Consider the following 26,104-nt stretch of genomic DNA (forward strand, 5'->3'; position numbering starts at 1 on the left):
ATACTATACTGCCTCTGTGCCTCATCTATTCTTTATATTATTTTATTTTAAAATATGTTCTAATTAGTTATACATGACAGTAGAATGCACTTTGATACATCATATGTAGATGGAGTATAATTTCTCATTTTTCTAGTTGTACATGATGTAGAATCCCACTGGTCATATAGTTATACATGCACATAAGGTAATAATGTCTGATTCATTCTACTATAGTTTCTACCTCCATACCCCCCTCCCCTCCCTTCACACCTCTCTATTTAATATAAAGTAACTCTATTCTTCCCTAGCCCTCCCACTGCATTGTGAATTAGCATCCACATATCAGAGAAAACATTTGACCTTTGATTTTTTTGGGATTGGCTTATTTCACTTAGCATGATATTCTCCAGCTCCACCCATTTACCAGAAAATGCCATTATTTTAATTCTTCTTTATGGCTGAGTAATATTCCATTTTGTATATATACCACATTTTTTATCTACCCATCTGTTGAAGAACACCTAGATTGGTTTCATAATTTAGCTATTGTGAAGTAAGATTCTATAAACATCGATGTGGCTGCATCACTATAGTATACCAATTTTAAGTTCTTTGGGTATAAACCAAGGAGTGGGATAGCTGGGTCATCTATTCTTTAAAAACAAATATAGAAGCAAAACAAAACACCCCTCTCCTTTGCCCCTGCTTCCTCTAACATTATCAGACCTCTTGATAGAATACACAAAGTTTACTCTTGCTTCATTGATTTCATACTTACCTTCTTCCTACTCAACTTCCTACAAATAGTTAACCTTTCCAACACTTTTTTTTTGGTGGTGCTTGGGATTGAACCCAGGGCCTTGTGCATGCAAGGCCAGAGCTCTACCACCTGAGTTTTATTATATCCCCAGCCCAACAACCGTTTTTGATATCCAAGTATCTTTACCATTCCCTTGGCACTTAGCACATATCATATCTTCATTGATTTCATACTTACCTTCTTTCTGCTCAACTTCCTACAAATAGTTAACCCTTCCAACCCTTTTTTTTTGTGGTGCTGGGGATCGAACCCAGGGCCTTGTGCATGCAAGGCCAGAGCTCTACCACCTGAGTTATATCCCCAGCCCAACAACCCTTTTTGATATCCAAGTATTTCTACCATTCCCTTGTCACTTAGCACATATCATATCTTCATTGATTTCATACTTACCTTCTTTCTGCCCAACTTCCTACAAATAGTTAACCCTTCCACCCCCTTTTGTGTGTGTGTGGTGCTGGGGATCGAACTCAGGGCCTTGTGATGCAAGGCCAGAGCTCTACCGAGTTATATCCCCAGCCCAACAACACATTTTATCTCCAAGTACCTCTACCATTCCCTTGGCACTTAGCACATATCATATTGAATTGTTAATTTGTTGTATTACATCCTCAATTCACAGTAATCACTTGATCTGGCAATGCTTGTGTCTTAGATCTCTTTAGCTTTCAAGTAACTTGTGAATAGAGCTCTCAATAAAACCCTATTATCTGGGAATTGACAAAGCTTCAATGAAGTGTTGGAGCAATGATCATGATAGTTTCATATTTAAGAACAACCTTGGTATTAATTTTCAATTTAAAAGTAACATAATCCAGGCATTGGTATGTTACTTTTAAACTTCTTTGACTATCCATACCCATACAAAACCATTTCATCAATTATCTAGTATTTGGAAATTATGAAAAGGCTGCAAGCAATTTGATCAGTCAGAAAGAATGATGACATAGGCTACAGAGAACATCTCCACATACATATACACCAGGCAGACCATAATCCCCCACCCCAAAGTTTCAAAGGGAACCACAAACTGCCCATGCACCCACACACTCCTGTTGCCCTCAAATACTTGACTCATTGAGGAGAACAATCCATCCCATCCCTTCTTCCCAGCATGCATATTCCCTCCCTCCCGGGGATATTTAAGAAATTATGGTTTAGGTACTCACCATCGCCCTTTGGGTCGCTAAGGGCGGTTGGGGGCACTACGAGCGAGCGATGAGCCCCCAGGAAACATTCCTTGGAAAACCGTCTCTGACAGTCATTGTGCACCTGAAACGATAAGAACACAGCAAAGAAAAAAAGAGAGAGAGAGAGAAAAAAAAAAGGATAGGGGAGAGAAAAGAAAACCTTGATCAGCGTTCGGTTCCAATATCAAAAATTGTACCCTTAATATTCTAATCTCCCTTTCTGAAATTTGGTGCCATAAACAGACCCCTAACTCCCTGACCATCCCCACCTCACACTGACTTCCCCCCACGTAGCTATTCTTCCCAGGTTTCTGATTTCTACAAGGACTACATCCTGGACAATTTTTAGGGGACATGAATCTGACCTGGTTATTCAAAAGCAAGTCAAAGAGCCAGAAGACAGAGTCTTTTTTTACTTTTTAATACTGGGGATTGAACCCAGGGGTGCTTAACCACTGAGTCACATCCTCAGCCTTTTAAAAATATTTTATTTCGAGACAGGGTCTCATTGAGTTACATAGGGCCTCACTAAATTGCTGAGGCTGGGTTTGAACTCATGATCCTCCTGCCTCAGCCTCCCAAGCTGCTGGGATTAAAGGTGTGTGCCACCACACCTGGCACAGACATTCTTTAGAGAAGAACAGCATACTTCAATTTCTACTTAGAAAATTCAGTTTAAGAAAAGCATCTAAAAGGCTGGAAAATCAAGACCAGGATCTCTCCATCTCAGCCTTATTGATATTTTAGGCCAGATAATTGTTTGCATTGTAGGACTTTTAGCATAATCCTAGGCCTCTCTAACTACTAGATTCCAGTAACATGCCCAGCTTGAGTTTTTTAAAAATCGAAAGTGTCTCAAATAGCTCTGGAGCATTGCAAAATTGATCGCAGTTGAGGATCACTGGTATAGAGATGTAGCAGTACTACAGTTTAAAAAATATGGTCTTTGCAGAATTATGTAGGAACCAAGACTCTTTTGTTTTCTGGCTGCATGACTTTGGGCAAATCATTTTACCTTTCTAAACCTCACTTTTCCTCATTCATAAAATGGATACAATGAGGCCTAGTTCAAATTGTATTAAGTGAGATTATGTATATAAAACATTCAACACATGGTGGCAATACCAATTTGTTAATATTATCAACGATTATTTACTTGCAAAGAAATACTCAATGAGGAAAAGAGAAGGTTTCTTAAGGATAAGCTCAGAATTCTATTTTTTTTTTTTTTTTGGTACTGGGGATTGAACTCAGGGGTGCACGACCACTGAGCCACATCCCAGCCCTATTTTGTATTTTACTTAGAAACAGGATCTCACTGAGTTGCTTAGTGCCTCACTTTCGCTGAGGCTGGCTCAGGATCCTCCTGCCTCAACCTCCTGAGCCGCTGGGATTACAGACATGTTCCACCAAGACCGGCTCAGAGTTTATTTTTTTATTTGACCATACTGCCATTAAACAATTCAGCTTTTCCCATATGTTAGAAGGTCTGACCAATTAATAACCATCAGATATGAGCCTTTTAAATGTCTCCCAAAGACTACCTAGCCAGACGGACAGATTACTGAGCTCTATACTATGGAATCGAATCTGAATAATATTTGGGCTTAGTAACTCTGATAGTTCTATCTATGTATAGGCACCATTGAGCTCCACCCACCCCTTTCTAGAACTAAAGTATATCAAAGAGATGAATAGAGTCTTACCGTAGAATTGCACCAGAGACACCGGAAATCTTGGAGACGGTATTGACTGCCACAGCTCTCGTGACAAACAGCACACAGAGAGCTGACAGGAATGTTTCCTTCTACCCACTGATGAGGCATGATTTGCTGAAGGGGGAAAAGAGAAAAGAGGTAGAGGTTAGTGATATCAGGAATAAAGGACTAGCTGGAATAATTTGACTATGCTATGAAGGATCTTAGGTAAAAGCCCCAAATTATTCATAATCCTACCTTCCCTGCTCTAATTCTAGTGACCAGTAACAGGTGGAAGTGCATGTGGGGCGGGGGATTTCATTCTTTGAGATTGATTGGAAAGCAAGCTTGGGGAAGAGGTCTACTTTCCTTATCTGGCAACAGGAAAAATCTTCCTAACCCCCATGTATCATGACTGAAAGGGACATAATAGAGGCATATCTGGTACTTACTATTTCATCAGCAGGTAGGAGAAGATCATCAGTAATGGACAAGGTATTCCATTTACAGTCTTTGCTCGCTCTCAAAGCACATAACTTATGAGATTTCACTTTGCACACTGTGAGAAGAGAGGGGGAAAAAAAAAAGGAGATGAGTGTGAATCTTGTGCCGATAAAGATTCTAATTCCCTTCCCTAAGCTACTCTGCAAATTCAAACTCAGATGCATTCTAAATCGTTATGACCCACTGCCAAAGGTCTATTTCTAACATGAATCAGTTCCTCTTGCTTCTTACCAGCTCAAATTTCTACTTATTCAACTTGAATGGAAATTAATGGTAAGAAGGAGTTGATTTCTTTCCTACTCTCGTGACCATTAAGCTCCAGCCCCCCATTCCCAATTTTTCCTTTTCATCCACGAGAATTCCCTTTCAGGCTAGTTTCCTCCCTTCTTCTTTCCTTAACCTTACCCTTATCCCAGAGTGAGTGATCTAGAGCTAGCCGGGGATATTAAAGCCACCTGAGCTCCTTTACCCCTGTCTCCACCCACAGAGTTCCATTTTCAAAAAGAATAAAGAAGGTACCTTCACAGATGATGGCATCTCTCGATAAGGGAGGAATGCTTTCTCGACAAACATTGCAGTGCTGAGTCCGGGAACTGTGGCTGGAATACCAATAGTGCATTCCGACGAGGAAAGGGTTGTTTTCTGCGGCAGGTATCTAAAAGAAATCAAAAAGAGAATGGAGGGTTAATCACAGAGAACTATTAGGAAAGGCTAGAAAATCTGCTGCTAGGATTCAATGATCTGCTATATAGGTGTCTGAGCATGCAAAGGGGAAGACTGAAAATTGGAGCCAATACCTGTTCTTTTTTTTTGTTGTTGTTTTGTTTTGCTAATGATTTAAAAAGGGGAGAAAGAATAGAGAGCAGATCCTGAACTAGGAGCAATGTTCTTTAGAATGCTTGGCCAACTGCTGTATCAGTTTAGTCCAAGCAAGATTTGCTGTTAGCCTTGGCCTTGGTTCTCTTTAAGTCGACAGCAAAAAGGAGATAATGAGTTAGAAATTCAGAGATAGTAAAGTGCTCTGCCCCGGGAAGGAAGAAAGAAGGCAGAGCTCTGCCTCTGGACTAAGGAATACTTGTCAGACTTCACCTACTTCCTGGAAGAAGGGCAGTTACTCCCCTTCCTGACCCTACTGATACCAGGTGAGCAGAGCATTGCTTTACCTGGACAACAGTTAAAGGAATTTAACTCCTTATCTCAGCAACTTTTGCTCAAGCATGTTTTTCTGAATAGCAAGCTCAGACTGCCTATAGCAGTTTCCTGGTTAATAGACTCAATTCACTCAATAACCCACTAAACAAATATCTACCACTTGCTATATGCTTGACACTGCTTAATATATTTGGGATATAGTGATGCACAAGACAAAGTCCCTGCCCTCATGAAGTGACATTCTGTTTGGTGTTCTCTTACCTGATAATGACTCTGACATTATTGTTCATCTGCTTATGAATACTGCAGTTCTGTATCACAGCCTGACTCTCATGACTGTGGGGAAGGCACCAGATATACCACTGATAGTTTGGGTGTTGAAAGGAAGGAAGGGGTGGCACTGAAAACCCCCAACTTTGTTTTTCTATATTTTCAAAGGACTTTTCCATTTTTTTCTATAATTCCTGTGATTAGAAAATCCTCTCAACTTCTCCTCTCTGCCTTCCTCTAGAGTTTAGACATAGGCACACACACACATAGCATTTTATACTTGGCATGATAATGGATTTGGTTTGTAAAGGAATGACAAGACTTTTAAAATAATTGTGTACTTTCCCTGATATCATCTGATTGTGATCCATTAGAGGGAGAGCAATTGTGGGCTCTGCCACCTTAGGTGCTCAACCTTTATCAATTTACAGGAATCAGTCACTCAAGACAGAACCTGCATACAGCACTCTGTCTGGTCCCTTCCTCTCTACCTCTATCAGCCTGAAGACTATAGCCTAAACTACTACTGGATTGACTTGGAAGGTTCTAGAAGAAAAAGTTAATCTGATGAGCTAAAGGCTCATTAAAAATGGTCCAGAATTTCTTTGTGATAGGAATGTTTATTGTATATTGAGGACCTGGAAAACTCTAGGAAGATCAAATTAGAAAATGAAGAGTCCCAAGAAAGTGGCTTAGTCTTGGCTTTGGTACTCTGAGCTCTCAGTATCTTTCTATTCCTCAAGCCACTAGACTGTAACTCTATAACACCTTCCCTCCACCAATAATTATAAGAATTCTACAATGTGTTATATAAAATACTAGGCATTGGGTCTACAAAGATGAAAAAGCCACAGTTACGGCCCTCAAGAAGCTCTTAATTTATCAAAGAAGAGAAACTCTAAAATAAATCATTTCAGTATACAGTAACAAGTGAAAATCTTTAATATGCAAGGTTCTAAAGGACATAAAATGGAAGAAATGCAAAACTCTGCCAATACAGAATACTGAATTCAATGGCCCAATTGGCTACAGAATAAAAAGGAATATATTAAGTGACAATTACTTAGGTTTAGCAGTTAAGGAGATGGAATTGATATTCCTGTTTATAAGGAAGCCGTAATGCATCTAACCCTAGAAAAGTATGTGTGATGGGTTGAATTGTGTGCTTCCTCCAAATATGTTCAAGTCCTAACCTCATACCTGTGAATGTGAAATTCACAATATTATTTGGAAATAGGTTCTTTACAGATGTGATCAAGCTAAGATGCACTCATGCTGGATTCAAATGGGCCCTAATCTAATGACTGATGTCCTTATAAGAGGGAAGTATGGGTACAGGCATGCAAGGACATAAAAGGGAACACTTTGTAAAGATAGGTAGTGCACAGATACGGGATAGAACACCATGTGACAACAGAGGCAGAGATTACAGTGATGGATCTCCAAGACAAGAAATGTCAGGTTTTGCAATCATCAGAAGATAGGAACAGGTAAAGAAGAATCCTCCCCTAGAGCCTTCAGAGAGACTATGGTCCTGTCAACAACTTGAATTTAGACTTCAAGACTCCAGAAACTTGACAGAATAAGTTGCTATGTTTTAATTCATCCAGTTTGTGGTTGTTACCACAGTCCTATAAAATTAATATAGATTTTGATACTGGCATATGGGAGCTTTTATAACAAATACCTAAAAATATGGAAGTGACTTTGGAATTGTGTAATGCATAAAGACTGTAAGAATCTCAAGGCACATGATTTATAAACCCTGGATTGCCTAAAATAGAATATTGCTAGAAACATGAACATATTTTAAAATATATTTTTAGTTGTCAATGGACCTTTATTTTACTATTGATACGTGGTGATAAGAATTGAACCCAGTGCCTCACACATGGTAGGCAAGGGTTCTGCCACTGAGCCACAGCCTCAGCCCTAGAAACATGAACATTAAAGGTGCTTTTGGTGAGGTATCAGACAGAAATGAGAACCAGAGAGGATTGGAAGAAAGGCAATGCTTTTTATGGAGTGACAGAGAACTGACTGAATTCCATTATACTGTTGGGTAGAGTATAAAATATGTAAATTATAACTTGTATATTTAGCTAAGGAGATACCCAAGCAAAGTAGGGAAGGTGCACCTTGGTTTCTATTTGCTGTTTAGTGTAAAATTTAAGAGGAAAGAGATACATTGAGAAAGGTACTTGTGTTAGTCTGCTCAGGTTTTCATAACAAAATATCATAGACTGAGTGGTTTAAACAACATAAATCTATTTTCTCATATTTTAGACTTGAGTAGTCCAAGAGCAAAGTGTCAACCCATTTGGTTCCTAGTGAAGACTTTCTTCCTGGCCACTTTCTCACTGACTGCTCACATGGCCTTTCTTTAATGCATGTTTGTAGAGAAATAGAGATCTCTTCTCCTCTTCATGTGAGGCCAACAGTCCTATTGGATTAGGCCCCAACCCTTATGATTCCATTTAAATTTAATTCCTTCCTAAAATTCCTATCTCCAAATATAGTCACAATGGGGGCTGGGGTTTCAATATAAGAATTTTGGGGAGGGCTTGGGATATAGCTCAGTGGTAGAGCACTTGCCTAGCATGTGTGAGGCACTGGGTTCAATCCTCAGCACCACATAAAAAATAAATAGATAAATAAATAAATAAAGGTATTGTGTCCATTTACAACTAAAAAATATTTTAAACAAAAGGAATTTGGGGAGACAATTCAGTCCATAATAGAACTATTAAATGAAAAGTCACCAGAACTTAAATATTTGTAAATTAACATTCTAGCCTTATTCCAAATCAGAAGAAAGTGTGCTCTGGAGAGAATATCAACCATAGATATTTTCCCTAGAAAGATTAGGTGTGGAACACATGGCTCCAACCGTCTCAGCAGGATCGCTCTTACCTTAGACCAAAAAGAACAGAGAACTAAATTAAGGAAGATTGTCAGACTTTTGAGACTATATAGCATAAAACAGACTGATAAAGCTACTCATCTCTGAATGTGTGTTATCCTTCAGGAAAGTGACTTCAAGGGATGGCTTAGAGTCCAGAAAGACTGCTGAGAGAAGCTCAAGGGCCAGAATTGCTGCTGTTGCCAACACAGGAGTATGGACCTATAGGGCAGGGCAATTGCCTCTTTGGTTCCAACGAGTAGGGTTCCCTTCTGAGTTCCAGAAGGTTCAGCTACTTCCTTGGTTACAAAGAGAGAATGCCACTCAGGTGCCTGAGATGGTAGAGCCAGGAGACAGAACATAAAGACACAGATAATTATTCTCAAGTCTGGAAATCTAATGAAATTGTCTTTCTGGGTTGCCAACTTCCTTCAAACCAGTACCTTTTGTTCCTTCTGTTTTTTTTTTTTTCCATTTTAGAATGAGAATGTCTATCCTGCGTCATTCTCCACATTGTAATTTAGAAGCAGATATGTTGTTTTCTGTTTCATAGTTCCACAGGTGGAGAAGAATTTTGCCCCAGGAAAGACTATACCCAGAGTTTAACTCATGCCTGCTTTAGATTACTCAGAAGATGAGAGTTTGGAATTTGAGTTAATTATAGAACGGGTTAAGGCTTTTGAAGATGTTTTGATGTGGTAAATGCATTTTGTGTGTTAGAAAGGTGAACTAAGTAGTTGGAATTGTGTTTCCCCCAAAAGTCCTAACCTCTGTATCTGTGAAGATGGTCTTACTTTGCAATGGAGAAATAGAGTCCTTTAGGATGTAGTCAATTTAAGAGAAGGCCATACTGGATAAAGAACAAAATCAGCATATTACAGGAATACAGGCATACCAATGTTAATAAAGGTACAGTTCACAATAGTCAAATTATGGAACAAGCCCAGGTGCTTTTCAATAGATGAATGGATAAAAACTGTGGTATATATACAGAATGGAGTTTTACTCAGATGTAAAGAATTAAATTATGGCATGTGCTGATAAATGGATGGAACTGGAGAATATCATGATTAGTGAAATAAGCCTGGCTCAGAAAATCAGGGTTGAATGTTTTCTCTAATATGTGAAAGAGAGAGAGAGAAAAAGAAAGGAATAAAAAGTGTGTGTGTGGGGGTCTCATCAAAATACAAGGGAGACCAATAGAGTAAAGGAAGGGAATCAAGAGGGAGGGAAGAGGGAAGGGCATGGAAACATACTAGGGACTGAAATCTACCAAATTATGCTATGTTCATGTATGAGCACATCATGATGAATCTGTTTATATATTTAGTTATAATGCACTACACTAATTGAAATGATAATAATAATGGGAGGGAAATCAGTAAAGTAGAACAAGCAGATCAGTGAGAGGGAGGAGAGGAGGGAATGGAAGGGACTGGGAGATGAGATTGATAAAACTATGTTATGTGAATGTATGAACATTGCATGATCAATCCCACTATTATGTATAATTATAATGCACCAGTAAAAATGTTTAAAAATATAAGGCCATACTGGATTGGAGTGGGTTACTATCCAATGACTGGTATCCTTATAAGAAGAGGGAAATTTGAATACAGAATATGCAGAAAGAAGAACAACTTGTAAAGGCACAGAGCAAATAGACACAGGGAAGAGTACTATGTGATGATGGAGGCAGAGATTGGAGTGATGTATCTGCAAGCTAGAGAACACCAAGGATTGTCAGCAACCACCAGAATCTAGGAAGAGGCAAAGAAAGCTCCTTCTCTAAAGCCTTCAGAGAGATTATGGCTTCACTGACACTTTGATTTCAGATATCTGGCTTCCAGGACTGTGAGAGGTTAAATTTCTTTTTTTTAAGCCACAAAGGTTGTGGTAATTTATTACAGCAGCCCTAACAAACTGTCACAGCCATGTCATTACAGGTCTTTTTTATTTGCTGAGGCAGATTTCATACTCCATTTTGAAGACAGCCAATCTGTAGCATGTACACAACCTACCAATTTCTAAATGCTAGAAAAGTAGGTTTAATTAAAGCTTTTAGTGTGCAGTTATGTTTTTAAAATTTTATCACTTCTAAAATACTTAGGTGAATACATTCATTCATCAATACATTCATCGCTCCAGATTCTTCACTTGCAATGGACTGAATTTGCACCTCCCTTGATACATATGATGAAATCCTAACCTTCAATGCCATGGTTTTAGAAGGTGGAGGCTTTGGGAGGTGATTATGTTGTGAGGGTGGGTCCCTGATAAATAGTATTAGTGCCTTTATTACAGACCCAGAATGCTTCTCTCACTGATTTTTCTGTCTCAGAAGATGGCTATCTATGAACTGGGAAGAGGGTCTTCATCAGGCACTAAATCTGCCAGTGCCTTGATTTTGAATCCCCCAGCTTCCAGAAGTGTGAGATATGTTTATTGTTTAACACACCCAGTCTGTAGTATTTCATTATAGCAGCCCAAAATGACTCAGACAGGAATCATTACCAAGAAGTGGGGCTACTGCTGGAGCAAATAAATAAAAGTGTAGAAATGGCTTTGGAAGTGAGTTATGGGAAGAATTTGGAAGAGTTTTAAGGTACATGCTAGAAAAAGCCTAGATTGTGGTGAAGGGAATTTTGTCAGAATAAAGGTGATTCTGACAAAAGCTCAGAAAGAAAAGAAGGAGGGTAATAGAGAAAGCTTCTATCTTCTTAGAGAATACCTAAGCAACCATGAACAGAAAACTGGTAAAAATATGGACAGCCATTTTGATGAAGTCTCAATGCAAATAAGGAATATACTATTGGACAATGAAGAAAAAGTCATTCTTTTAATAAAGGGCTGAATTGTATTTGTGTTCTGGTATTTTGTGGAAGGTAGAGGTTGTGAGTGATGAAACTGAAGTTTTAGTTGAGGAGGTTTGGTTCTTTCTGCTTATAGTAAAATTTGAGAGAAGGACTGATGTTAGCAAGAAGGCAGAATAGGAGTTCTCCAGCTTTAATCTCTGCCTACCGAAGTCCAAGTAGTAACTACTCTCAGGCAAGAGTAGCATTTTGAATATCCCAGAACTCAGAAGTGAGGCTGAGACACCCCCACTTGGACTGCAGAACTAAGAAAAGCTGTGATTAGAGTACTACGAATGTTTCTTTTTTTTGCACCATCCCTCCCTCCAGCTGGCACAGTACCACATACAGAAACTTCCTCTGGACTCAGTTTCTACACTGGGAAAAGAGTTGGAAGTGGACAATAAATTTCCCCATCATTCTGGGTGTTCTGCAGAAAGTTTATTCCTGTTTTGTCCCCTGGGAAGCAATGGGACTACCGACAGGACCTGAGCACCTGGGATCAGTTAGAAATAAAGAAGAAGAATGGGGTTCACAGTGCACAGTGTGCAGATCTTGGTGGTTGTTCTGCATTTTTGGCAATGGAGGTGCCATACCAGAGAAACTAACCAATGGTCACATGGAAGGAAACACAGTCCACGGGTCTTCTAGGCTCAGATCCTTACCCAGCTTCCCCACACAGCTCAGGTGCTATTAAGTATTCCCCTGGGTGGAGAGGCAAGTGAAGGTCAGTGATTACCCACTGAAGGATCAGCTGGCCCCACCCAACCCTACCGTTGGGGAGGTGATCCAACTAAGTTCAGCTGTTCACATTAAGTCTTTCCCAGACCTGGAAATTACTTAGAGGGAGCATCTGGCCCTACCCAATCCTAGAGCTGTGACTCTTCCAAACCTTAGTGCTTTGCATAAGTCTGCCTTGGATCTGGAGGCAAGCCCAAACCCATATATTTATATGGAGATCAGCTTCTGGTCCTGCCCACTCTGTGGGGTTGAACAACAACTCCAGAAACCTCATTTAGGCTTAGAGCCCATCACACAGCCCTGCCTAACTACAGAGTTCAACAACAGTACTACCCAGCCAAGGAAGACAACCTGCAACCCTGCCCAATCAGAGGTGATTAGAGCCTAGCTAGCAGCCCCATCTAATGACAGAGTCCCCTCAGGGTCTCACCAGCCTATGGAACACAGCCAGCAGTACCACTCCACTCAGGAGCATAGAAAATAACACACTCAAGCTACAGAACCCAACATGAAGATCTGCCTGTGCAGGGTTGCTACTAGATTGCCCATCTTGAATCCTAAGCTAAACTGAACAGGAAAAGCCTGTCACTGCCAAAGAATATCTGCAAAGGCTAGAAGAGGTTACCATCTCCTCAAATGAGCAGCATGTAAGGATACAAGTATTATGAAAAATCAGGGAAATGTGATACAACTAAAAGAAATGAATGAAGCCAAAGTGACAGAACCAGAAGAAATATAAATCTATAAAATGACTGAAAAATAATTCAGAATGATCCTTTTAGAGAAGCTTGTGGAGGTACAAGAAAATACATATAGAAAATTAAAAGCAATTTGGAAAATAATTCATGAACAAAATGAGAATTTTGACAGAGAAATAGAAATAATAAAAACAGAAATCATATATATATATATATATATATATATATATATATATATTAACCTAACTGAAAAAATCAATAGAAAGCTTCAACAGTAAACTTGGTCAAGAAGGAAAATGCAGAATGCTTATTCCTGTTTTGTCCCCTGGGATCAGTAATCTTTAAGACAGGACATTTGAAACTATCAAATCAGAAGAGAAAAAAGAATGAAAAAAGAACCAATTAAAATTATGTGACACTGGTGGTGCATGCTTCTAGTATCAGCAGCTTGGGAGGCTGAGGCATAAGGATCTCGAGTTCAAAGCCAGCCTTAGCAAAAGTGAGGTGCTAAGCAACTCAGTGAGACCCTGTCTCTAAATAAAATTAAAAATAGGAATGGGGATGTGGCTCAGTGGTTGAGTGCCCCTGAGTTCAATCCCTGGTACCCCCCAAAAAGAAAAAGAATTTTGTGATACCATCGAGTGAACTGAAATTTGCATAACTGAAAGAAAAGAGAAAGAAAAAGACCTAGAAAATATATTCAAGGAAGTGATGGCTAAAAATACCCCCAATCTGGGGAAAGATGGCAATATTTGAATATAGAAAACTTAATGGTCTCCAATTAAATTTGACCTAAAAGGGAGTTTATTAAGACACATGAGAATAAAATTATCAAAAATCAGGGATAGTTAGGTGCAGTGGTGCATGCCTATGACCCAGTGGCTCAGGAGGCTGATACAGGAGGGTTGTTGAGTTCAAAGCCAGCCTCAGCAACTTAGCGAGGCCCAAAGTAACTCAGTGAGACCCTGTCTCTAAATAAAACATAAAAAGGATTGGGGATGTGACTCAGTAGTTAAGTGAACTTTTGTTGAATCCCTGGTACCAAAAAAAAAAAAAAAAAAATCAGGGATAAAGAAGAATACTGAGAGCAACAAGATATATGAAACATTTAATATCCTCAAATCCCCAATATAGCTTTCAGTGGTTTTCTTAGCAGAAATTCTAAAGGCCAGGAAAGAGTTGGATGGTATATACATATTCAGTGCTGAAGAAAAAACTGCCAACTAAGAATACTTTACCCAGCATATTATCCTTCAGAAATGAAGGATAATCAAAAACTTACTCAAAAAAAAAAAAAAAAAAGCTAAGGGCCTGCTAAATAGCTAAAGAAGTTTTTTTGTCTAGAAAAAAGGCTGCTAGTTAATAAAAAATATGAAAATAAAAAGCATAATGATATTATTAATACATTATCATACTGAGAATTCTCTGATACTGTAAGGGTGGTGTGCAAAGAAATTTTATCCCTTACTACAAGAGTTAAAAGACAAAACTATTAAAAACAACTATAGAGAAGATGAGATGGTAGATTAGATGAAGAGTTCATCAGCAACAAACAGACTTAAAAGCAAGAAGTCTGCTCCTCTGTGAGGCGGGTAGCTAAGGGAACCCACCAAATTCAATACTGAGTGATAAAAGAAACCATAGAGATACAGAAAGTTGGGAATTTTGAACATAATATAGGACATCACATCAGTTGCTGAGGGGAGGGGAGAGGAGTGCAGGGAGAGAGAGAGAGAAAGAGAGAGAGAGAGAGAGAGAGAGAGAGAGAGAGAGAAGTGCAGCAGAAAAAGGAGAAAAAAATGAGATGGTAGATTAGAACCTGTGCAATAAAGGTTTGTGGGAACCTGTGCAATAAAGAGGAGACTGAACCTAATGGACACAGAGATCGTGGGAGCAGTTGTTTAGTAAGAAGCAAACAAAATCCTCTGCCTGTGAATGGATAGTTCCACATTAACCAGGGTTTGTTGGTGCTTGAAGCTTTATAAGGATTGCATGGGCTCCAGCAGAGGCAGGAGATTGGGAACTCATAAAGGAAGCTGCCAGATGACCCAGAAGTTGCCTATTGTGGGCCCCAGAATGTGCCTGGTCCAGTGTGACTGGAATAAGCACAAAAAGAATTGCGCCTAGGGCATCCAGGCTCCAGATATGAAGAACAGAGACCTTCCTTTGTTGCTGGCATCCCATAACAGCTATTGGGAAGATGCCGAAAATGGATAATGGCCATACAGGAGCTTCTGCATTCCAGGGCAGATGTTGGGTAATTCACATCCAGAGCAGTGAATATGAAACTGTGGGGTTTGGACTCCACACTATAAAAATGGAGTTTACAGGAGGCACCTTAGACCGAGATATTCAGCAGAGATTGATATCTTCCCAGCAACAGGAGGTGGGGATCAAATTTCAAATACCCACTGACCGAGTTCCAAGGGTCAGGCAAAATGAAACCCCAGCTACTGGTACTTCTAGTTTTAGAATTCTGTAGCACCCCCATTAGAATATACAATTTGCCAGCACTCACCAGTCTATCCCACCCTATATTGGGAGACAGGAAGCTGAAAGCTACTACAACCAGCTTTGGCTCCTGGCCACAGTGGCTGGCAGCTAGGTGAGGAACACAAAGAGGTTGGACTTAACAACCCCCAGCACTTGACCCAAGGGTTACAGAGCACAAAAAGAAAAAGATGAAAATCCATCCTTGCCAGCCACAGTTCTGACCACCTCAGCAAAAACAAGCTCTTTATTTCTCATAATTTTTTTTTTTTAGAGAGAGTGAGAGAGGAGAGAGAGAGATAGAGAGAGAGAATTTTTAATACTTATTTTTTAGTTCTCGGCGGACACAACATCTTTGTTGGTATGTGGTGCTGAGGATCGAACCCGGGCCGCACGCATGCCAGGCGCGCTACCGCTTGAGCCACATCCCAGCCCGTCAAAGAATTTTGACAGAGAAATAGAAATAATAAAAACAGAAATCATATATATATATATATATATATATATATATATATATATATATATATATTTTAACCTAACTGAAAAAATCAATAGAAAGCTTCAACAGTAAACTTGGTCAAGAAGGAAAATGCAGAATGCTTATTTAAATCTTTATTTTCTCTTTTTTTCCATGTACTTGCTCATTTAAAAAAAATAAAAAATATATATTTTATTTCAGCTTTGTTATTCCTCAGATTTTTTTAAAAAATCTCTCATTTGACTGGATTTTTTTAAAAAATAATTCTTCTCTGGCTTGATACATAGTTCTTTTATTTTTTGTTTTCCTAATTTTTTTTTTTAGTTGTAGATGGACACAATAGCTTTACTTATTTATTTTTATGTGATGCTGAGGATAGAACCCAGTGTCTCACATGTGCAAAGCAAGTGCTCTACTACTGAGCTATAGCCCCAGCCCTCATTTGGCTAGATTTTATTGTCATTTAGTTTTCCTGTTTACTTATACATTATTCATGTATGCCTAAGTTCTTTGCTCAGACACTAGAAAGATCACTTGATTAACTATAACATCCATGCCACATTTCCTTTTGAAACACCTTGTCTAGTGCTCTGTTGACTATAGGATGCTATAGTCCTTTTATTGTGATATCTCTCTTTATAAATTGGTTGCCTTGATTAGTAGCTGAGTTGTTTGATTTATGTTATTTTCTTCCAAGAAAAGTTCATGTGTGCTATAATTCTTACTTGAGAATTTTCCACATATAGTCTTCATACTTGAAGAACAATTTCACTGATATAAATTACTAGGTCAAACCCCCTTTTCCCTTGAACTTTAGACATTATTCTATTGGTTTCTGGCATTGAATGTTCCTATGGGAAAGTCTAGGATATTTTTGTTAGATATCTTGCTTTCTCTGTGTAGATACCTAAGGAAATCTTTCTGCATTTTGTTTTTATAACCTTTATACATTACTGCAAATTCAAACATTCTTTATCATTCTATGTCAGTTTTTCCTAAAATAAAGTTTGTATATTAGGTTTTTATTAGTTTACAAAAAAATTTATTACAACTTTGTCCATATTTTTGTGTCGTTTGTGTCATTTTTATGTTTTTTTTGTTATTCTTAAATTTTTAATTATTTATATATTTTTATTAGAACTTTTTAGTTATACATAGCAGTTGGGTTCATCCTAACAAACTCATACGTGCATGGATTTTGATCACTGTTCATGATCCCTCCCATTTTTAAATTTAAATAATTAAAATATCATTTTATTATATTTTATAATTTTTTACTTTTTTTCCATTCTGTGAGAATATGTGTATGTGTTCTTATTGTGCAGAGAAGTTCAAAACAAGCAAATGTGTATATATATGTGTATATATATATATATATATATATATATATATATATATTTACACATACACATACACACAAAAACAATTTTATATTAATTTTAACTGCATACTTTTTTACCCAGTTATTATTTATCCTTGGTTTGGTGGGGTATAATTATATGTGGGTTAGAGTTGTTTGATCTGACATTTGTTTGTTCATATCTTGGTTTTTGTTCCACCGATTGCCACTTCTTCACTCTCTTTCCCCACTAATAGCCACAATTTCCCTTTCCCTCCTCTTCTCTTTCATTTTTTTGTTATTTTGGTTATTTTTAATTCCTCCTTCTTCAGAGCCATCATCTGCTACACTCTCCTGCTTCTGTCCTGTTTGCTTTTATATATTTCAAACTTTCTCTTGCTTTTAGTACCTTATTTTCTCTTCACCTGAGAAACTATAATCCCACAATCTAAGATAATTATATATTTGATTTAATTCCTACTCATTCATGTTGTTGTGATTATCAGTACAGTGTATGATGTATTAGACATCTAATGTTTAATATCTGATCTAGTTCATGGTTTTTTTTTTATTGTTGCTGTTGCTGTTAAATAGCAACCCTTTCATTCCTATGCAGGTGGAAATTAGTGTTGTACATGTCAAAGTAGATACTGGACATTTATCTTAAGGCTGTACATCTGTTGTTAACATTTGTACTATTAGTGACTCCCCACTTCCTCTAAGGGGGGCTAGAATGTGATTGGGACTCTTCAAATACACAGGGTAGATTTCCTGCTGCTGAGAAACACTTATGACTCATCCATGTAACAGCAAACTTCACCCCACATATGATCTAGCCTCACATTACTTCAATTCATAGAACTGGGGAGACAAAAACCCTAAACCAACAACCAGGACCCAAGGAGGAAGAACCAGAGGGGGACCTCACTTCTTACACCTGGACATCTACTCATACATGAAAAACAGAGAGAATTCCCAGAAAAAAAAGATAACAACAAACAAAAGGACAATATAGAAGAGGAAGGGGAAACCATGTCAATTGATGTGTAAGTCCAAGATGTCTAAAAACTTGAGAAAAATGCAAACAAATATCACCCCAAAATTCAGAATCCCAACAAAGGAACCTACAGATATGCAAGAGAATGAAATTCTAGAGAAAGACTGTAAAAAACTGGTTATTGAAATATTCCATGAACTCAAAAAATATCTCAGGAATGAAATGAGAGCAAATACAGGATATGAAAGACCATTCTAATAAAGAAATATAGATAATGAAAAGAAATCATTCAGAACTCCTGGAAATGGAAGACTCAATGAATCAAATTAAAATTTTACTTGAAAGTATCACCAACAGATTTGATTTATAGAAAATAGAACTTCAAGCCTTGAAGACAGAAGTTCAGGCTTTAAAGATAGTGCATATGAACTTTAATACTCAGAATTCAATAAAGAAAAAAATACCATAAACAGAATATTCAAATGTGAGACAGCATCAAGAACAAACCTGAGAGTCATTAGGGTAGAACAGAATATGGAGATATAGGCTAAAGGCATTAGGAACACCTTCAATGAGATAGGAATGGAAAAATTTCCCCATGTTAGAAGTGAGATAGACCTCCACATATAGGAGGCATATAGGAACCCAAATAGACAACATTGAAACAGAATCTCTCCAAGACACATCATGATCAAGATGTCTTGCAGAAAATAAGGAAATAATACTGAAAACTGCAAAAGAAAAATGTCAGGTTGTATATAGAGGCAAACCAATAAGGCTCACTTCTGACTTCTTAACTCAGACCTTAAAATAAAAGAGGGTATGGAAGGAGATATTCTAAGCTCTAAAAGAAAAAAAAATTGCCAGCCAAGATTGCTATATCCAGCAAATCTATCTTTCATAATAAATACTGAAATAAAAACTTTCCATGAGAAGGACAAACTAAAAGAATTCTTGACCACTAAGCCAACACTACAAAGTATATTCAAAGATAAACTGCACAAAGGGGAACCCAAAAACAAATACCCAAACTCTCAAACAAATGAAATCACCAGAAGAACAACAAACTAAATGAAAATTAAGGCATAATTAAATACAGCAAACAAATTAAAATGTCAGGAAACTACAAACATACATCCATAACAAATGTAAATGGTCTTCAGTCCCCAATTAAAAGACATAGATTAGTAGAATGGATCAAAAGTAAAATCCAACTACATGCACCTTGAAAGAGACTCAACACATAGGCAAGGACTCACAGACTGAAAGTAAAAGGGTAGAAAAATATTCTATGCAAATGGAGTCCAAAAGCAAGTAGGACTGACAAAGCAGATTTCAAGCAAAAATTAATCAGAAGAGATAAAGAAGGCCACTATATAATGATAAAGAGAACAGTCTAAGAAGAAGATATAACAATGATAAGTGCCCAAATGTCAGTGTACCTAATTACATAATAAAATACTTCTTGAAATTAAATCCCAGATAGACACCAATATAATAATACTGGGTGATTTCAATAGACAGGCCACCCAAACATAAAATCAATAAAGATATATCTGACTTAAATAATACTACAAATCAAATGAACCCAATAGATATTTACAAAATATTTTACCCTCCCCCCCAAAAAAATCTGAATTTATTATATACTCAGCAATCCACAGAACATTTTCCAAAACATTATAGGTCACAATGTAAGTCTTAGTAAATATAAAAAAATTGATGTAATCCCATGTATCCTATCAGATCATAATGAAATGAAATTAGAAAACAACAGCAAGAAAAATTATAAAAAGCATATAAATAACACGGATATTGGAAATACTCTTGGAAATGAAGAATGGATCAGAGAAAATATGAGAGACAAAATCGAGAAATTCTCAGAAACAAAGAATATACAACTTATCAAATTTTCTGAGACACTATGAAAACAGTTCTAAGAGGAAAATTTATAGTATTAAGTGCCTACATTAAAAAAATAGAGAGATCCCAAATAAATGAGCTTATGCTTCATCTCAAGACTTCAGAAAAGGAATAACAACCTAATTCCAAAATTAATAGAAAATAGGAAAAATTTAGATTAGAGTTGAAATTAATGAAATTGAAAATTAAACACTACACAGGATCACTGACACAAAGAGGTGACTTTTGAAAAGAGAAATAAGACTGATAAACCCACAGGAAATTTACCAAAAATGGGGAGAGAGAGGTAATTAACAAAATTATAGATAAAAAAGGAGATATCACCACAGACACAGCTAAAATCCAGGGATCATTAGAAACTATTTTGAAAAATTATACTCCAATAAAGTATAAGATCTAGAAGACATTGACAAATTTATACACACATGACCTGCCAAAATTGAACCAGGAAGATATAGAAAACATAAACAGACCAATATCAGGTCAAGAAATCAAAACAGCAATTAAAAACCTTCCAACAAAGAAAAGCCCAGGACCAGATGGATTCTCACCTGAGTTCTACCAGATATTTAAAGAAGAACTAACTCCAGTCTTTAAAATATTCCATGAAATTGAAAGGGAGGGGACACTTCCCAATATATTCTATGAAGCCAGTATAACCCTGCTACCAAAACCAGACAAAGACACCTCAAGGAAAGAAAACTGAACCAATATCCCTGATGAACATAGATACAAAAATCTTTAATTAAATCTTAGCAAACCACATTCTAAAGCACACGAAGATAATCCACCATGATCAAGTTTAATCCCAGGGATGCTAGGTTGATTCAACAGAAGCTAATCAATAAATGTAATTCACCACATAAACAGAATTAAGGACAATAACCATATGATCATCTCAATAAGTGCAGAAAAGGTCTTCGATGAAATCCAACACCTATTTTGCTGGGGAAACAAGGGATAGAAGGAACTTACTCCAACATTATAAAAGCTATATATGATAAACTCAAAGCCAACATCATAATGAACAGAGACAAACTGAAAGCATTTCCTCTATAATCAGTAACAAGACAAGAATGTTCAGTCTCATCACTTCTATTCAATATATTTTTGAAACTGTAGCCAGATTAATCAGGAAGAGAAGAAATTAAAAGGATACAAATAGAAAAAAAAAAAAAAAAAAAAAACGGCTGGGTGTGCACGCCTGTAATCCTAATGGTTCTGGAGGCTGAGGCCGGAGGATCCTGAGATCAAAGCCAGCCTCAGCAGCTTAGCAAGGTCATAAGCAACTCAGCAAGAACGTGTCTCTAAATAAATATTTAAAAAAGGGCTGGGGATGTGGCTCAGTGTTTAATTGCACCTGAGTTCAATTTCCTAGAACTAAAACAAAGCAAAACAAAAACAAAACAACAAACAACAAAAGCATAGGTACTACAAGTTACAAAAACTATTATAAATTTTTACATCAAAATCAAAGGTCAAGGAGAGTGAAATTGTTGGATATTTTTATGCAATTAAAAGCAATTTATTGTCAGTTTAAAGTAGCCTGTATTAAGAAGAAGATATTTTATGTAAGCTTCATGGTAACCACAAAGGAAACACTTATAGAACTTACACAGTATTAAAAGAAAGGATTCAAACCATACAATTACAGAAAACCTTTAAAGCACAAAGTAAGAAAAAAAGCAAGGGAGAAATAAATACAGGGTTTACAAAATAATAAAAAAACAAGTGGAATAAACAATCTTTAAATTTGTATGGAACTTAGTCCTACTTGGCTGCCAAACATGCCATTATTGAAGACAAGGAAAGAAGAACCCCTAAGGTGATTCAGAGACCATGAGGTGTGCCACTCCCACCAAAGGCCCAAAGTGAACAGGACAGAGGGGGCGGGCTTGCCTCATCCTCAATTTCTTTTGTTTTTCTTTATTTTCATTTTATTGGTTCCTTTTATTTATATATGACATTAGGATTCATTTTGACATAATTATAAAAGCATGAAATATAATATGTTCTAATTCAGTCCCCCCTACATCCCCTTTTCCTTCCTTCCTCCCTTTCCCTGTTTCCTTCCCTCTACTGATATTTCTGCTATTTAATTATAGTTCTTTCCCCTAAATTAGTGTCTTGTGAATGTACATGATGGTGAGATTCACTGTGGTATATTCATATATATACATGGGATAGTTAGGTCAGATTCATTCCACTGTTCTTCCCTTATTTTGTCCCTCCTCCCTCCCCCTCAATCCCCTTCCTCTACTCCACTTATCTTTCTTCTATATTTCAAATATAGAATTTCTTCTATATTTCAAATATAAGAAATTTCTTCTATTTCAAATTCTCTCTCTCTCTCTCTCTCTCTCTCTCTCTCTCTCTCTCTCTTCTTTAATATGGACTAGCTTCCACATATCAGAGAAAACATTCAACTTTTGACTTTTTGGTTCTGTCTCATTTCACTTAACATGATAATCTCCAGTTCCCTCTATATACCAGCAAATTCCATAATCTCATTCTTCTTTATGGCTGAGTAATATGCCACTGTGTATATATACTACATTTTCTTTACCCATTCATCTATTAAAGGGCACTTAGGTTGGTTCCATAGCGTGGCTATTGTGAATTTTTTCTATTATAAAATTTTGATGTTGCTGGATTCCAATAGTATGCTGATTTTATATATTTTGGATATATACTGAAGAGTGGGAGAGTTGGTTCATATGGTGGTTCCATTCTTAGTTTTTTGAGGAGTCTCCATATTGCTTTCCAGAGTGGTTGCACTTATTTGAAGTCCCATCAGCAATGTGTGAGTGTACCTTTTTAACCACATCCTCATGAACACTTATTATTATTTGTATTCTTTTTTGTGGCAGAGTGGTACTGGGGATTGACTCAGGGGCACTCAACCACTGAGCCACATTCCCAGTCCTTTTTAATCTTTTATTTAGAGACATGGTCTCACTGAGTTGCTTAGCACCTTTTCATTGCTGAGGCAGGCTTTGAACTAGAGATCTTCCTGCCTCAGTCTCCTGAGCCTCTGGGATTACAGGCATACACCATCATGCCCAGTTTATTTATATTCTTGATAATTGCCATTGTGATTGTAATGAAATGAAATGTCAATGTAGTTTTGTTTTGCATTTTCCTAATTGTTAGAGATGTTGAACATTTTTTTCATATATTTCTTAGTTATGTGTATCTTTTCTTTTGATAAGTGTCTTGTTCTCTTGCCCTTTCATAACCGGTATTAAGTTTATTGAATTCTTTATATATTCTGGACATTATTGTCCTATCTGAGGAGCAGATAGGACATTCTGTAGGCTCACTCTTCATGTTCTTGTTTCCTTTGCTGTGCAGAAGCTTTTTAATTTGATGTCATCCCACTCATTGATTTTGATTTAATTTCCTGTGCTTTAGGGGTCTTGTTAAAGAAGTTGGTTCCTATACTGGCATGTTGGAGTATTGGCCTTACATTTTCTTGTAGCTGTTGCAGTTTCTGATCTAATCCCTAATCATATATGTACATGGGATAGTTTTTATCCACTTTATCCAGGATTTCTTTAACTATTCTGAGTCTTCTATCTTTCCAAATGAATTTTGTAACTGCTTTTTCTAGTTCTATGAAGAATGTCATTGGTATTTCAATGGGTTTTTCATTGAATTTGTATATCACTTTTGATAGAATGGCTGTTTTGATAATATTAATTCTGCCTATCCAAGATCCTGGGAGGTCTTTCCATTTTCTAAGGTCCTCTTTAATTTCTTTCTTTAGTGTTCTATAATTTTCATTGTAGAGGTCCTTCAACTCCTTGGTTAGATTGATTCCAAAGTACTTTTTTTTTTAGATTATTGCAAATGGGATAGGGTTTCTAAATTCTTTTTCAGCAGATTCATTATTGAAGTATAGGATAGCGATTGATTTATATATGTCAATCTTTATTCCTACTACTTCATGAAATTTGTTTATCAGCTCTAGAATTCTTCTAGTGGAGGTTTTTTTAAAATTTTTTTCTTCTAAATATAGGATCATGACATTAGCAAACAGATAGTTTGAGCTTTTCTTTTCCTACTTGTATCCTTTTAATTTCCTTCTCTTGCCTTATTGCTCAGGCTAGTTTCAAGGACTATTTTGACTAAGGTTAGTAAGAGTGTGTATCCTCAATCTAAATTTCAAAGAATGGGACAAATGCTTAGCAGGGCCGTTAGGGTAGAGCCAGCTCACCAGAGACCTGGGGGCATGATCCCTGCCCCAGAAAATAATTATGGAATGGATGGGGTCACTGTAGAGAGATACAGCACTGGTCATGACCTCTGATTTGTGGTGTGACAGTGCCACCCAGCTGATGTAGAATGCTGAGATCTCCACTCTAGTGTGTGTTTGGAATGTGGATCCTCTGACCTAGTGTGTTTGGAATGAGAGACTGCCATACCACTGAGTCCAAAATGCAGAGTATGAAGCCAAAGATAGTTATTCTTGGGCCTTATGGTCTCATGGATCTCTCTTTGCTAAGTTTTGTACTTGCTTGGAACCCATCATCCCTTCCTTCTTTCCAATTTCTCCCTTCTAGAATGGGAATGTCTATTCTATGCCTGTTTCAACATTGTGTTTTGGAAGCACATAACTTGTTGAGTCCACTCATTCACAAATGAAGAGCAATTTTGCTTCAGGATGTCTTACTCATATATGATTTAAAATGATATTTAGATGATATTTTGAACTTAAGACTTCAGAGTTAATGTGGGAATGAGTTAAGACTTTGGGGGTTTTTTTGGTTGAAATGAACTTATCTTGCATGTGAGAAGGACATGAACTTTGATGGGACAGAGTCAGATTGTCATGAACTAAACTTGTGTCTCTCTAAATTCACATATTGATAGACTAACCCACAATATGATGGCTGTAAAAGGTGTTAATTAATTGGATTAAAAAAAAAGGAAACCCAGAGAGCTCTCTTGCTTCATTTTCTGTCATATAAGGACATAATGAGAAGCCAACTATCCATGAACCAGGAAATGGGCCCTGAGCAGACATAAAATCTGCCAGTGCCTTGATCTTGGTTTCCCTAGCCTCTAGGCATATGAGAAATAAATATTGTTTAAGCCATACATTTATGTTATTTTTGTTATAGCAGTTGGAACTGCCTAACACATTGCTGATCTATGACAGCTAAGGCTGTTTTCCCAATTTCTTTAATCCCTTTCAGAATAATCCAGATCTTAGTTATGTATATTAATTATTTTCATAATTCTTAAATGAGATTATGGTAGTTCAGCTGTTTTGCAAACTCTAAAATACTATCCAAATATGAGGATCTGGTAATATTACATGTCTTAAAAGTGCATAAAAGTCTCAGGTGAAACATCCCATAAACCACAAAATTTTCTAAAGATGTAACTCCTTAAAGAATCTTGTTTGGAATTGCTTACATGATGAAAGGTTCAGTTTAGATAAAACCAAATCAGTGGTTTGTGCTGTAATGTGAACTCAACTGCTCAGTTTCATCAAGATTTGGGTAACTACAGAAGACTGTTAGGGCCTCTTTGGTTGGTCATTGATAAGGTAACCATATTGTCCAAGTCAGGGCACTTTCAACAGTGAAAGGGGACAAGTGTAAACCGAATTCATCCTGGGCAAACCACTAGGCATGGAGACACTGAGCTAAAGCATCTTTTATTCTCTTTGAATCTATTTGTTGATTTGCACAGTTCAGTTTTTATCGTAGTATTCTTATTCCATAATCACAAAGAATGGGGATTAGAGGAGTGAAAGAAGAATGTTATTTAGGCAGAATTGAAGATGTCTTTCCAAGAGCATAGATTAAGAATTATAAGAGCTAAGATCTCAATATTGCCACAATCATCTGTGATTTCAGGCAAGACATCTGAAATCTCTGAGGCTTAGTTTTCCCATCTGCTTAGTCAAATCTTGGAATCATATGCTTTACAAATTGAAAAGAATGCTGGAGTTCATTTAGTTTGTGCACCTGAAAAATTAATTTTCTATACAATATGCTGACAAGCAGTTGTATAAATGGTTTGCTTATAATATATTCAATGATAGGAAACTTTCTCCCT

The 26,104-nt window shown here is 37.1% G+C and overlaps 1 protein-coding gene across 1 annotated transcript in view; it reads right to left on the reverse strand.

The window, feature by feature from the left end:
* The window catches only part of Dgkk (diacylglycerol kinase kappa), a 129,753-nt gene that overhangs the window by 49,667 nt on the left and 53,982 nt on the right, over window positions 1-26,104 (reverse strand). Inside the window, exons 5-8 of the mRNA XM_026406769.2 lie at window positions 4,710-4,845; window positions 4,139-4,245; window positions 3,696-3,821; window positions 1,969-2,071 (exon numbers count right to left, since the gene is read on the reverse strand). Of these exons, the coding sequence (XP_026262554.1) occupies window positions 1,969-2,071; window positions 3,696-3,821; window positions 4,139-4,245; window positions 4,710-4,845 (472 nt within the window). The remainder of the gene's footprint in view (window positions 1-1,968; window positions 2,072-3,695; window positions 3,822-4,138; window positions 4,246-4,709; window positions 4,846-26,104) is intronic.

Source organism: Urocitellus parryii, chromosome X (assembly GCF_045843805.1).
Source record: "Urocitellus parryii isolate mUroPar1 chromosome X, mUroPar1.hap1, whole genome shotgun sequence".
In the NCBI taxonomy this organism is placed as follows: Eukaryota; Metazoa; Chordata; class Mammalia; order Rodentia; family Sciuridae; genus Urocitellus; species Urocitellus parryii.